The 15,305-nt window shown below is 40.3% G+C and overlaps 1 protein-coding gene across 5 annotated transcripts in view; it reads right to left on the reverse strand.

Annotated features, from left to right (window-relative positions):
- Positions 1-15,305, reverse strand: part of TP63 (tumor protein p63) — a 226,409-nt gene that overhangs the window by 73,785 nt on the left and 137,319 nt on the right. For all 5 annotated transcript variants that reach the window (XM_028101038.2, XM_028101037.2, XM_088017426.1 and 2 more), the window contains exon 4: positions 6,089-6,343. In XM_028101038.2, the coding sequence (XP_027956839.1) occupies positions 6,089-6,343 (255 nt within the window). The remainder of the gene's footprint in view (positions 1-6,088; positions 6,344-15,305) is intronic.

Consider the following 15,305-nt stretch of genomic DNA (forward strand, 5'->3'; position numbering starts at 1 on the left):
GGGGGACAATAGCCCTGCATCATATCTTGCAATGGAAATTCATTTTTAATTCCAATCGAGGGTTAACTAAGTAACATGAACCATCGCCAAGAATCTTCAAGCCCTTTATTTAGGAGATTCTTCCTCAATGCTTGGTGAACTAAGAAATAGCTTGGCTAACAGGTGAATGTGCTCAGTGTTATTGTTTTCTTCCTCATGAGAGGGGCACAAAAAGGCATTCCTATATGTATCTCAGGAGATTTACAGGACAGCTATGTCAGGAAGTGAAAATAACCTTGTTATGTGTAACAAATGTATCACTGGCAGGAGCCAAGTCTGCGGACTTCTCTCCTGTCTCTCAGCAATAAAATCTAACAGCTACTCAAATGTGAGATCAGCTCAAGCCCCAGTTAAAGCTCAAATGTTGAGGACAAAAGTGTTTCCTTTGTGAAAAGAGGTTGATAAATCATATTCACCATGAAAATGTTTGTCTGTACATCATGTCCTTTGATGGGCTATTCTTAAGAGTCCCGAGATTCCAGAGGGCCATGCAATGGGCTGGCTTGCATTAGATTTCTACAGAGCTGGCAGCCTTATTCTGGAAGTCTTACATTTCAGGTAACCTGATGACAGGGAGGGTGGGCCACAGGCATGCATCTCAACTCTCCTCTGAGCCAAGGCAAGAGAGCTTGCAGGGCTGATATGTTGGGATCAATGAAACTCTCCGGGGAACTGGCTGTTCTCCTTTCAAATGCCACCTCCCTAATCTCTCCACTTGCTCAAGTCAGATTCTTCAAAGCCCTGAACAGGACATGAGGCTGGTATGATTAGGAAACGCAAAGGAGGAATGCTCTCTATAAATCATGGGTAGAGGCAAAAAGCATTACATTTACGGATGGTTAACAATCAAGGTCAGAATTGAGGCATATTGCTTGGAACTGTAATTGCTTCCTTTAGCCATGAAGAGAAAACAAAGTTTCCTCATATTTATTAAGGGCCTACTGTATGCTAGACAGTGTGCTGGGCACTAGGTCAGGAGGCCTGCTCTCCAAGACCTTGAAATGTATGAAGGGAAAAAGGACAAGTGCAAAAAAAATGATTGTATGGCCAATGGCCAACGGCCAGGACTTTTTCTCAGACAAAGTGCAACAAAAAAGCACTAACCTGAAGTTTTTTTTTTGCAGTGTTTGCACACAGATAATACTGTATGCCATGGGTTATTAAAAAAAAAAAAAAACCCAGCTCTCAAACTGACAAAGAAAGGTGTGTGAGGCTGATAATCAAGACAGACTGACCTATATTCCCAAAGAGGCCTGATCACTAGAGTCCAGGGAAAGGGAACACTCTGATCCCAGAAGGGGTGTTCTCACCACACCTCTCTGTTCTCAAGTAGGTGCCATACAAAGCTTATCTTTTCCCTAGCAACAACTCCCAAAGCATTCCAGGTCAGTACATACAAATCTTTTCAATGGCCATAGAGTAATGCGCTACATGGATATGCCACAACCCATTGAAACAGTTCCTGCTGGTGAGCATGCAGGTTCCCTCCAGGACTCTGCCACCACAAGTCAATATATCGACCCTTCCATGAGTGAAATCCACTGCTAGCCTTTATTTAACATGGTGACTGAAAAAAAAAAAAAGACATCCCCATAAATGAAGTAGCAGATTAAAAAATGAAAAATACATGCTGAAGTCAACAGTTTCTTAAAATCTGGAGAGGGCCCTTCCTTGTGCTGGCAAGGAGACCCTGTGTCGGCTTGGGCAGACACCCTGTAGGAGTCTGCATATGGGACAGCCTGTTATCATTCTCTATCATCTTATTCATATATTTGGATAGTGGGTAGTATCACAGTCCCTTGGGGCTGGAGTAGGCATGTGAATTGCCCAAAAGCACTAAGAAAAAAAAAAAGTAGAAACATTTTGCTCTGCATTCTTTCAAATTATTACTGGTTTTACAACTGAACCCTCACAAAACTGTAATAAGCTCATGAAACAAAGGGATTGGAATTCAGAGTCAGCAAACATTTATATGCCTGTGACAAGCCAGGTGCCCATGAGAGCACTACCTGGGTCATGTAAGCCTCCTAATAAGGAGTAAGTATTAACATCCCCATTTGGGCAGGTCCCATATGCCGCGAGCAAATTTCAGAATTGAAATCCACACCTAACTTTCTTGCCACTTTTTTTTTTTAAGATTTCATTTATTTATTTGAGAGAGAGAGCCCGAGCAGGAGGAGCGGCAGAGAGAAGGAGAAGCGGACTCCCCACAATGAGGGGTTCCATCCCAGGACCCCGGGATCATGCCCTGAGCCGAAGGCAGAAGCCCAACTGACTGAGCCACCCAGGTGGCCCTCTTGCCATTTCTAACATACAATTCTGTCAACTGTCTGATGACTCCTGACTCCTTACTACAATACTAGACCGGTACTTCATGATGTTAAATGGGAGGCCTCTCTGAGCAGTAGCAATTAGACTGTAGAAATAAGAGAAGAGTCTGAAGCTTAAGTCCTAAATTCAGTGTGGGTTTGGGTTTGAATGTATGTGTGCAGGTCTGTGAGGAATACGGAAAAATGTTATCACACTTCATTTTCATTTTAGTTCATTGGAAGAAGTTTAAAATAAATACCATGTTTTTACGGAACTGGAAACACAATCACATTTGTTATTTAAAAAAACAGAGAAAGCAAATATGCATATATGCTTTAAATATATTAATTATATTTTGGCAGTAATTCTGAGAAAACCAGAATTAAAAGAGAAAACACGGGAGGAGGATGACAAGTGATAAAATGGTACTAAAAAGGTTTTTTATTAAAAAATTACCCAAAGACGATGCAGTTAAGTGTGGCTCCTCCTAATGACAGTGGCTTCTGCTGCTTCCAGTTTGTGGGCAGTTGTAAATGATAGTATTTTATTTTGAAAAGTTGCTTTAGAATGCACAGATGCCAAAGAAATAGGTGTTGTGTAATATGACATTTAAAAAGTCCTCTATCAGCTGGGCTTCAGCTCCGTACCACCCAGGGCCTGGCCTGTCCATCCCGGCACGTCGCCTTCTCTCCATCGGGAGGAAAGGCCGTCTAGACAGGGTGGTAGAGAGACTTGCACTGGGAGTGAGGGCCCCCGGGGTCCTCTCCTTCCTCGACCAGTGATCAGCCTTATCACCTTCACTTCTCTAAGCTTCCTCGTTTATAAAAGTGGGGCTAACAGCCTTAGTTGTGAGGCTCAACCAAAATAAACACGTGACACAATACTTTCTAAAAATGTGAGGTCTATGTTTAAGTGGGAGGATATATAATTTGTCTCAGAGAGTTAGATGCTGCAGCTTAGGTGTTTTTAGGTGATCTTAGCAGCTACTCCGATAAAGGTTCAGGTGCCCTAAATTTAGGAGGAAGGCACCAGGGCCTAAAATAAAACTGATGGTGAACACGAAAGGACTGAATACAACTCTAAACACCATGTGATACACTGGTAGGAGAGAATGGACATCTAATTCAATCACTCGTCCTATAAAATCTATAGGGTAGACTGTAGACCACTGAAGAGAAACCCAAGAAAGGCAAAACAGCTTAACAAAGGCCATTCATAACGGCAGGCAAAATACCTAATGAGAACCTAAGTCTTTCTAAAGAGAGAGAGAGAGAGAGAGAGAGCGCGTGACCTCGTGCACAAGCAGGGGGAGGAGCAGGGGGAGAAGCAGGCTCCCCACTGAGCAAGAAGCCTGATGTGAAGATGCGGGGCTGGATCCCCGGACCCTGGGTTCATGACCTGAGCCGAAGGCAGATGCTTAACCAACTGAGCCACCCACATGTCCCAAGAACTCCTATGCTGATTATTAATATTACCTCACCATAAGAAAAGAAAGTAGGTTTCACCAGACTCAACCTTATCCTCATCAGAGGTACTGACTGAACTCGAGAAAGACAAAGTGACTTGGCTAAAAAGTCACAAAGATGATCACGTCTAGAATTGAGGTTTTCTGGCTCCCAAACAGTGGCTCTTCCCGTAACAGCAGGGCCTACCCCTTCATTCAGAATACTGATCTCACTGTTGTCCCATGTAAGGAAAGTAAGTATACTCCAGAAGACATTTTCTTTCCTTTTTAACCCACCACTTAGGTATAGCTCCCCAGCCTTTTTTGCTGTGACACATTTACTTCTCTGAGAAAGGGGCTTTGATGGTTCAGAATCATGTTCAATCTGGAAAAAAACCTTAAGAACCTTAAGATTTCTGTATGAGGAGGTGATGACGGAGGCAAGGGGAGACCAACTTAACGTTCCATGTGCAGCAAGCTCCATCACTATAATTCTTAAACCATGTTAGAAGAGAAGTGCTCCATCATTTAGTGGCCTTAGTATGCCCATCAGCCCTTCAGATGTGCTTATTCCTAACACAGTGGGGCTTGGCCTCGGTATGCAAACAAGAAACTGTTAGCCTGGAAGATTAGGGATTGTGAATACCCAGTCGGTGACCCCTATTCTAAAGCACATCATGCTCCATTTATAAAATGACTATTTTAGCAGATCTTCAGCAAAGTATTACTTAGATTGATCATCCAGTATTTACTTAAGGCCTATGGACTCTAAGTTTACTCACCTTTAGTGTCCATCTCCAGGATTATTAATGCAAAAGACACTCAAGACTGTGACACAAGTGATAAATAACACATGGGAGAAAGATCAAATTTTAGGCTCCTACTTAGACTTTATGTTTGAAATATGAACCATGACAGAACAGCTTCTCAAACCGTGAAAGAAAAGCACAAATATAAAATTTTAGACCACTTTTGAACATCCTGATGTGGACCAGTAGAAAAAGAAAGGCAGAACACAATCCAGGGGGGGAGGGCAGAATCAGAAACAGGTCCAGCTACACAAAAGCCTCTGTCCCTTCAGGGATGTCACTTAACCTCCACATTCTTAGCGTTGCTCGCTAGGAAAATGGGAATTATAAAACTTGTCCTACCTAGTTCACAAAGAAGTGAAGACAAAATGAGGCAACACATGTGAAACCACATTTGGATGTAGTGTTATAAATGTAGATTGTTTTATAAACGATGTACAGCTGAATTAAAGCTATAGTGAACTAGATGCTATGACATAAAAAGTAAAACACTTTCTAAAGAAACCTATTTGCCAAAGGGGGGTGGGAAAGACCCATTAAAACAATTTTAAAGCTACTTCTCAGTAAGATGATAATATTTGGAAGCACTTCTATAATCCATGCAAATATAAAGTTGTTTGAAAAACATGTGTGCCACTTTGGTGTTGGGCATTCTTTGATCAAGTAGTTAAAACCAGTCTTGTAAGTCTCCTCCCTGATATGTGAACTTTATTTATAATACATTACAAAACAAACTTTGAAATAGAATAAACATTCTTATATACTTTTTTAATTTTTGGAAAATATTTCCATGTTTTCTTGGAAAAGTTATATGTGCAAAGTTCTTTTTTCACAACATTTTTAATCAGAATCTCTTTGGACTAATTGAGGACTCTGATGTACAGTTTTAGAGGCTTCTTTGAGGAAAAAAAATTCTAAATGTGTTAAATATATAAGTATCAATAAGTTGTGATTTGTGCTATAGAACCTACATGTATAAATGAATTTAGCCATTCCATAATAAATGAGATTTTAATTTATTACTCCATGTTTGTGATTTTTTTAACCACATATTAATATGACATTTACTTCTTCAAAATAATGAGATGGTAACTATACTACATTCTTGGAAATGCGAACACGCATCCTATGCCTATGATAATTTTTGTTGGCATAATGCTTTACAGTTTTCCAAAAACCTTCACAGGAAGGAACCCCTCCCCAACAACAGCAAGAGGCAGGTGAGAACGGATCTCCTGAAATTGCCAGAACATAGGACTTTGTTTCCAGGATCGGGGCTCTTCCCACTCAATGGCACTTTTTCCCTCTCCGGTTCAGGGTTATATATTCAAAAACAAAATGTTCTTGGAGGACAGTGAGAAACTGTCCACCATTCGAAATGGATCTATAAGCTTTGACAGAGGAGAAGCCCTCGGGCGGAGCAGTGAAGACCCCCCTCAGATGCAGGGGTCAGGTTGAAGCACACACAGGGGCCCGGGGCTCTTACCGTCCAGGTGGCCGACTTGGCAGTGCTGGACTGCTGGAAGGACACATCGAAGCTGTGCGGGCCCGGGTAATCGGTGTTGGAAGGGATGGCCGGGGACGGAGAGAGGGCATCGAAGGTGGAGCTGGGCTGCGCGTAGGGCGATGGCGCCGTGACGCTGTTCTGCGCGTGGTCTGTGTTGTAGGGGCTGGTGGACGAGGAGCCGTTCTGAATCTGCTGGTCCATGCTGTTCAGGAGCCCCAGGTTTGTGTACTGTGGCTGCAGGACATCCAGAAACCCCAGGGTTAGCTATGTCAGCGGCAGATCATTGCTCTGAAAAGGCATCATTTGGTGCATGCATTCTACAGAAATCGACCTTGAATCTATGAAACCTCACAATACCGGGTAGAAGGACTAATTTGTGATACACAGAAACACCAAGGGAAGTCTGAGGCCTGCACGTGTTTTGTAATGACCTTCACAGATCACACAGCTTCATGTGCAGCCTTTGGAGACTGTGGTCTCCTGAAGAGCACCTGAAAATAGAATATATACAATGATATTGTAGTATTGTCTGGTGACAGACAGTAGCTGCCTATGTGGTGAGCATAGCATAGGGTATCGACTTGGAATTACTACACTGTACACCTGAAACTAATGTAACATTGTGCGTCAACTATATTTAAATAAAAAAAAAGAACGTGTGCTTATTAACAAACTGGGCAAAAATGTCCAGTGCTCAGTAGCTGTATAGAAGGTCTTTAAAATAAATGAATACCAGGGCGCCTGGGTGGCTCAGTTGGTTAAGTGACTGCCTTCGGCTCAGGTCATGATCCTGGAGTCCCGGGATCAAGTCCCACATCGGGCTCCCTGCTCAGCGGGGAGTCTGCTTCTCCCTCTGACCCTCTTCCCTCTCGTGCTCTCTAGCTCTCATTCTCTCTCTCAAATAAAGAAATAAAATCTTTAAAAATAAAATAAAATAAAGGAATACCACCTGCTATTCTTTTTTCCCCTCCTGCCATAGTATTCAGAATGAGAAAGACCACTGGATAGATATGTTCTAAAGGGGATTTAAGCCTCAAGTTGTATATGGAGCAAAATCAGAGGTCCTCCAAATTTCCCTGTAGTCTTATTATCTAAATTCTGTCCCAGGGTACAAAGAATGCCCCACCCGCGCCCTGCCCCCAAGGACTCAGTTCATCAAAACTGGAGAACCATGGGTAGCAAGGTTAGGGAGAGCCATCTAGATATTTTTAAAGATAACATGCTAGTATATCATCCAAACACAGCCTAATTTTTCATCTGTTCCTTCCTTTTCTTTGTAGCAGTTTCTTCTTTGCCAGAGTAGAACATGTGTAAGAAGAACACCATCTAGTTAGGATTTACATTCTGTATTTGATACAATTCAGAAGTATGTTAGCTCCTATACTTCTCTGCCTGATGCTCTTAGGTGTTCTGTGCAAATGGGCACAGAGTAGGCACTTGATATGATGTGTATGGAAAGAATGAATTGACTTGTCATTTAATCTGCAAAAAAAAAAAAAAATGTATTACTATCAGAGAGCAGGGGTGATTTGCTCAAGCATCAGCTAATAAGGAAAGAGTGGTAATTTTGAAACCAAATCTTCTGAGTCTGAGTCCAGGGCCCTGCCCAGCCACCATCACACCTGTCAGCCTGATGAGATAATTCAAGTCCTCCCTAAACTGGAGTCAAACTGGACACATTTCCAGAAGGGGCAACCACTGTACAGTACAGTTTTTCCTGTGTGAAAACTTCTGACACATGTTGATTGCATTGTTTCTTCAAGTTATCGAAGGGGAAAATAAAGCAAAAGCAAGAAGAAAAAAGAAGTCTCGTTGGTACCTGTTTTATAAAGGAAATGAGGAGTCTGGCTCTTCAGTTGAAGGATAACTCTGAGAGTCACCAACCAAGTAAAACTATGGAGAAGAACAGACTCACAAAGAAATAGAAGCTTTAATTGTAATTAAAGTAAATTATTTAACTAAACTTTAGGTATTTCATACAGGGAGGAGAAAGTACGAACTCCACCATTCCATTCAGTCCAGAGAGCATCTGTCTAAATGTTAAAGGCCGCATGTCCATTCCAGTACATTTATATATTCGCATTCCACGGCTGGATGCCACGTCCCCATTTGCTCTTCAGATAACTATTAATCTCTTTACACTTCTCCCCATGCTGACAAGAGCAGCTGTTTGTCTTGCCTTCTTTCCCCTCTGACTTCTGCAGCTCCTATTCCTCTCCTGTCCTCCAGCTTCAGCTTCCCCTCTTGACAGGTGAGGCAAACCTTCAGGTGAGACAACTGGGGGGTGGGGGCAGAGAATAAAACCCGAGGCCCCACCAGGCGTCCACACCCCGGCCCCCGGCTGAATTCAAGTCCTCAGGTATGCAAGCCTGCAGCAGCGGCATAGGAATGGGATTGAAAAGATATTATTTGTGTTCAAGTTAAGGGTCAGCATGCAAAGCACTCCTGAACGTCCTGTAGGAATCAGATAATGCTCCCAGAGGCACGTGCTTCCCTACAGCGGTACAATTAGGGAAGCAGCCGGCCCTGACAAAAAGGACAAAGAAACCGGCTGAGCACTTTCTCATAGGCAGTAAAATGCGTGGAGCCACCCCTTTCCTCCTCCTTCCAGGTACACAGAATGGAACTGGGGCTAATTGTGGGCTTGGATGAGAACAAAGAAACATAGCCCTTTGAATTTTTTTTTTCAATATATGTAAAGAGAAAAGTTTTGGGACCAGCTCTAAAAAGCCAGTGAACAAACACTCAGTGCTTCTCAAAGGACTTCAGAGAAACGGAGAATGCATAAATGAGTAAACCTCAGAGGCACAAAGGAGACCCCTGGAATAGCAGGAAGATTGAACATATTGGCTGGTACTAAAGAAGCAGAAACTGTATTCCCAGTAATTAATAGCACTGTAGGTGCTGATGGCTAAGCTTTTAAATGCCAGCATTTTTAATTCTATACAGTTCAGGGGAAATATTTTACTTAGTAACAACAGAGTGTGCTTCCAAATCTAATGCCTCAACTTATGCATCATAAAGCTGGAATTCCCAGATGTAGACAAAGAGCTGCTTACTATCCAAGATAAGAATGGGAAAATGCATTTCAGTTCAAACTTTTTTTAAATTTTACTTTAGGGAACCGTAAGTCAAGTAGTATACTCAGGTGTCTTTAAAAAAAATTTAAAAGCCTAAAACCAACACTACTAGCTTTCATTTGCCTAGAACACAAACAACAACAAACCCACCAAAGTTAAGGATTGCATGATTGGAAATCTATGTGGATACTTTGCAGAGCTTTGTTAAAAATCAGTGTCATAAACCTGCCATAGGAACCAGTACTTTTGAAATTAATTTAAAAAGCATTCAGTTAACAGCAACAACAACAGTTTCTCATTTGCTTCTTTGACTTGACAAGAGAATGGACATGTTGACAGAGTACGATTGGAGGCCGAGGGCAGATCAAAGTAGCCAAGAAGAACATGTGCTATGTAGGCAGGACCAGCAAAATCATTTTTGTGACCCATTGCAAAATGAAAATGCAGAGCCTCTTGGTCATAGATTATTGTTTCAAAATGGTGATAGCAGAGCATTAAACAAAACACAGGACCCTTTGCTACCACACATTTTTGTATATATGAATGAAGCTAGCTCTGTACCAGGTTAATGAGAATAATATTCATCCCTCATTTTCCACCAAAGTGAACATGGTCGGGTAAAGGCAGAAATGTCTGTGCTCCTTCCTTATTATGACTCCATAAACACACAGGGAAGAAACTTGTGTTATGCTGGAATGCTAGTGTAATGCCTATTTACAATGACCAGTAGAAGAGCCTCAGAAGTTGGAACCTGACACTTTCATGCCAGTCAAAAAAACTGCCCTCAGGAGAACTCTATGGGGTCTCCTATGTCCCATGCATTTCTTATGTAACAAAAACTATTAGGATATTTGAAATGAAACAAAAAAAGTGGATTGTCCCTTTCTATATCTTGATCTTGAAATAAACTTAACATACTCTATAGATATTCAATGAATGAATGAATGAAAAATGTTATATATCTACACTATCATGTCTGAAAGAGGAGACAGCAATCTTTCTACAAAACCTGAATGGCAAAATGAATACAATTTGCCTGATAAAGTAAAACAATTGATTTCTTCTGAATTCAAACAGATGCTTTATTTCCTATAAAATAACTTTGAAATAGAAAACTCACCACTTGGACCCTAGGTTTTTTACCAACATCTATAACTGGAATATATTCAGGTTCATCACAGACTAGCCGATCTGACCACAGAAAGGATGAAACACACCCTGGTCCCTGACTTATAGTCCAGGTAATCACAGAACCCTTGGGGGTGTTCTGAAACTTGGAACTGTCATGAGAAATGTGGGGATACCCAGGGGCTGAATCTCAAACTGCTTGCTTTCACCATTAGGAAAGAGTAAGTGTAGGTAAGAACTATTCCCAAATATAGAAAAGAGTATTTTCCTGTTTTTCTCCTCTCTTATGCCTTTTGCATAAGTCATTTGACCAGTGCAATTTAAGGACTTAGACACAATTTGTGTTTCTGCAAATCTTTCTCCTCCAATGTATCTGTATAAGAGAAATCGTGTAAGTCCTACTTACCAGATATTACTATCTGTAATAGCCAATTTATGGCAACATGGCAACAATAGCCAACAGTCTATGGCAAGAGGTTAATAAAAAAATGAGAGCCAAATCAGGGATAGGAGAGGTTCCTGTTGGGATATAGAATCGAAACTTATTTACTTCCATTCAAACATCCCCTTGTCACAGGAAACAATCATTTGCCCAAATTTTATTTGGAAGAAATTATATTTATAATCTATGATTCACTATGAGACAAGGCTGGGGAATTAAATATTCTCCGGCACTTACATTCCTGAATGGATCCTCGTACTGCAAAAGCACTCTGAACTTAGACTGGGTGATGTGGGGTCTAAGCCCCAGCCCTGCCACTGAGGTGCTGAAAAACCCTGTGTAAGGTACCGCCTGGACCTTCACTTCCTATAAGGAGATTGATTCTGATGATCAAACATAAAAGGTGAGTCCATTCTCATGAATTTGACCACACTCATCCACAAAGTTATTTTAAAGTGCCATGAGGTTACTTTCAAACAATGAGATAACTGTTTTGTAGCCAAACCTAGAAATCGAAAATGTTTCAGGCAGCATACACGAGCTTTCCTCACCTGAGAGAGCCTTTCACCTCAGGCTTTGTGGAGGAGCTTTCGAGAACATTCTAAAGCCCCTCCTGGGAAAAGAAAACAGTTTTCCTCATGACCCTGGCTTGACAAAGCATTCGTTCGAATATGCTCTAGCAGACAGTACTACATTTTCATCCCCAAATATCGGCAGGATAGTGACTTTTCAACAAGCACTGCCTTAGGGAGAAATACTTGTCATGTTTTAGTTTTCTATCACCTGCCTCACCTGAAGGAATGATGGCTTGTTTTATGCTAGAATTGAACACAGTTAGAATTGAACTGAGTTAAAGTGCTCCATTCTCAGGCCAAGAAGATATTTGTGTTATAATGTCAAGTTTAAGTACCATTTTTCAACCTTAAGAATTTATTTAGCATCATATTTTTCTCCAGACCAGATTTTGTTCCTTGTAAATATTTCCCTTCTTTAATCTTCCAAATGATCCCCCAAAGTGAACGTTTAGAGGTAAAATACACTACTACCTTACCATAAATAACATGTAAGAATAAAGCACCTAAGCACACAGGACTTCTGACAGCAGGCAGAGAGTTTACTAGAAGGTTTTATGTTCTGACACAAAGTGCTGAGATTCCTTTGAGGTCTGAGATTCCGTAACTCAGGAAAGAGCTCCCGAAAAGCCCCAACCAATGCCAGACAACCGCAGGTGAGACAAATAAATACAAAGTGGGCTGATCAGGTGGACAGCAATGTCCACAAATACTAGACAAGGGCATTTGAAAATCGAGGAAGTGAAAAGTGTTGAAAACTCAACCCAAATAGACCCACTTTACACTGTGTAGAGCTCAATTAAGAAGAAATAAACTTTACGTTCTGATTACTGTCAGTACTCCCTTTTAATAACGAACAAAATCATAGTCATGAGTGCCTACATTCTGCAAGAAACTTTTGTCACCATCACATACCTAGGAAGCACTGGGCTGAGCAGAAAGTAGAAAGGTCTAATTTTAACATTCAATCATTCTAGATACAGATATGAAGGAAAAACACACAGAATTTCAATTTCTTCAAAGTTGGAACAAAAATACGTTCGAGGATATTTTTAATCTGTAACAACAGCTATTTCGATAGCTTTATTTAGCAGAAGTCGTAATATGAAAAGAAGACAATACATAGTAATGAAAATTTTCAGTGAAGACCAGGCCACCCGTATGAAGAGCACACCACGGTGACATTAGAGGTTCATCAATAGCGTCTCATTGGTTTTTGAAGTGAGTTTAAAATACTTAAAAATAATATATATCTATCAGACCATATAATATATGTGATATATCTGTCTTATATTATATATATGATATAATATATCTGTCTAAGCCTTGTCAGAAATTATGGCTTAAATCAATGGGGCGATTGAATGTGATTAACATTGAATCATAGGAGACAGCTTTGTTTACTATGACATGAAACTGAAGACATAGCAATTTCAATAGTGACCATCAAGATTAAAAAAAAAACAGGAACATATGTAGCATCCATACCCAATCCTCTCTACAAAAAGAATATTAGCTATTACTACTACTGCTACCACTATTACTACTACTGCTACCACTATTACTGCTACTACTACCACTATTACTGCTACTACTACCACTATTACTGCTACTACTACCACTATTACTGCTACTACTACCACTATTACTACTACTGCTACCACTATTACTACTACTACTACCACTATTACTGCTACTATGAATAATTTTTCTGAGTCCTTAACTGTGTGTTTTCTAGTCTTCAAGTTCTATTTATTCATTTAATCCTCATGAGCTAGGTGGCATTATTATCCTATGTTTTACACATATTTTATAGATGAGGAAACTGAAGCTCCACAAGATTAAGTGACTTGCTCGAGGTAGTAAGTGACAGAGCCCAAGTGAGAAACCAGTCAATCTGGCTTGAGAACCCGCGTATCTACGTATCTTTCATTCCAGCTGCATGTAAACCTGAGTCAGTCAAATTTCTGCCCGGCATTTTTAGCTAAAAATGACATATATCTCAAAAAAAAAAAAAAGTTTTCCATATTAAAGACAGGCTATAAAACTAGCCATTCTTAGAACAGGTGTAATTGCAGAGAGTGAGAGACCCGGCTTCTTGGAGCTGCCACCAGAAACTCAGTGCAGATGAGATCCTGTCCCTCTCAAGCTTGAAAACCTTGAGCAGGTCCCTACTGTCTTAGAATAAAGGCCCCAAATCTTTAAAGGGGTCTATGCCACACTATTTGAAACTCTCTCCTTTGCTCACTAAAGAACCAGCAAATAGGCACTCTTCCATTTTTCAAAGGCAAACTCCTTCGGTCTATAGCCTTCATACTGGCAGCCTGTGTTAGCTCAGTGTCATCCCCCAGGAGAAGCCCTTTGCCCAGGTGGATGCTCTCCTTTGTTTGACACGATGATACCACTCAAAGTTTCACTTGGCATCAAATAATTATAACCGACATGGATTATCTGTACAAATATATTTTTTTAACATGGGTCTTTTCTGCACGACTGTAGACCTATGAGAGATACTATCTTGCTTATTACTGAGTCTCATATCTGGAACAGTGTCTGAGGCACAGTAGCTGCTCCAGGAAATATTTATTGAAAGAATAAGTGCAAATCATTTCAAAATAAAAATCACTTCCAGAAGATAATCTTTTTTTTATACTAACACAACTAAGTGTTCATTCTTATGCTGAAGGAAGTCTGCCTTCCAGTCCAATTCATGTTTTTACATACTACTGCCAAATGAATGTTAGGGTGCATCTCCAAATAATCTCTCTGACCTTTACTCTGTGTTTTGCTTTGTTTTGGTAGGTGAGAACTGTGCCTTTAGCTTCAGCTTTTATGGGAACTAGTAGCAGAATAGCCAGTCCTGTCACTCACAAGGCAATGAGTAATACTTGGTAGCTCACACCTAGCTGGGAAGTTTATTAATGAGCTTCTACTTCCTTAAAACAAACACATACACGTTTTTGTGCCAAGGCAGTATTTTTTACCTAATGGCCTAGAGTTTGTTTCTCATGCATCTAGGTCAACAGTAAGAGTCCAAATCTTTGTGGTCATATAATTATTCACTTCCTAGGGATGGTGCTTGTGGCCAAATGCAGATATATATATATATATATATATATATACACACTACTTTTGGAAAGTAGTTCCAAAAGTGGAAAAAACCACCCAGAAACAAGCTTAGAGTGAGATGTTAGTTTCTGGTGGATAGGCCACAAAATTTGTTCCCCCTCTCTAATTTCCATGATTTTCTACCCAGTTAGCTAGAAGTCAGTTTAGAATAAAGCCATAATTAAGGGCGTACAATGCATGTTTGAGGAACTGAGGTTGTACTTTATCAGACTTACAAACCATTTCTTGCAAATGGTCTAAATTCATGACTTCATTTCGCAGACCTTATAATACACACACACAGGTTGAAACACCAGCCTTGATTTGCAATAGAAAAGTAAAGCATGAAACAAGGAGTATACTACTCAGTTTTACTATTCTATACATATTCAAATGAGAAACACTGTTTCAGGCATTCTAATTCGCTTTTGCTTGTCAAGTTCTTTGCTGATTGCTACATTTTCCATTGTATCTGAGATTAAAGTTTTCAGTGATTTACTACGCTTTGTAATTAGACATGGTGACTTATGTAACATTGGAGTGTTCCTTTAAGCTGTCACTTTTAACTGCAAAATAAAACCAAAGTTGCCAGCTATGCAGAAGACATGCCTTACTTTGAAAAGACAGCCATCTATTCATTTCATCCTATTTACCCCCTAATGAAAGTAACAATCAATCAGTTTAATAATTGCAACAGCTCCTTGGTGTCTTATTTGAACACGAAAAAACAAACAAACAAAAAACTAGGACACCCTGTTTAAGAACAAAATGACTTAAAGATTTCTCAGACATCCTTTAATAATAGTAATACCATAGAAAATGAAACAGGAAAGTGTTTGCAAATCATCAAGCTTATTCACCCAGAG

This window comes from Eumetopias jubatus, unplaced genomic scaffold (assembly GCF_037043125.1).
Source record: "Eumetopias jubatus isolate StellerSeaLion01/CBP00866 unplaced genomic scaffold, mEumJub1_p1.0 scaffold_1, whole genome shotgun sequence".
Lineage (NCBI taxonomy): Eukaryota > Metazoa > Chordata > Mammalia > Carnivora > Otariidae > Eumetopias > Eumetopias jubatus.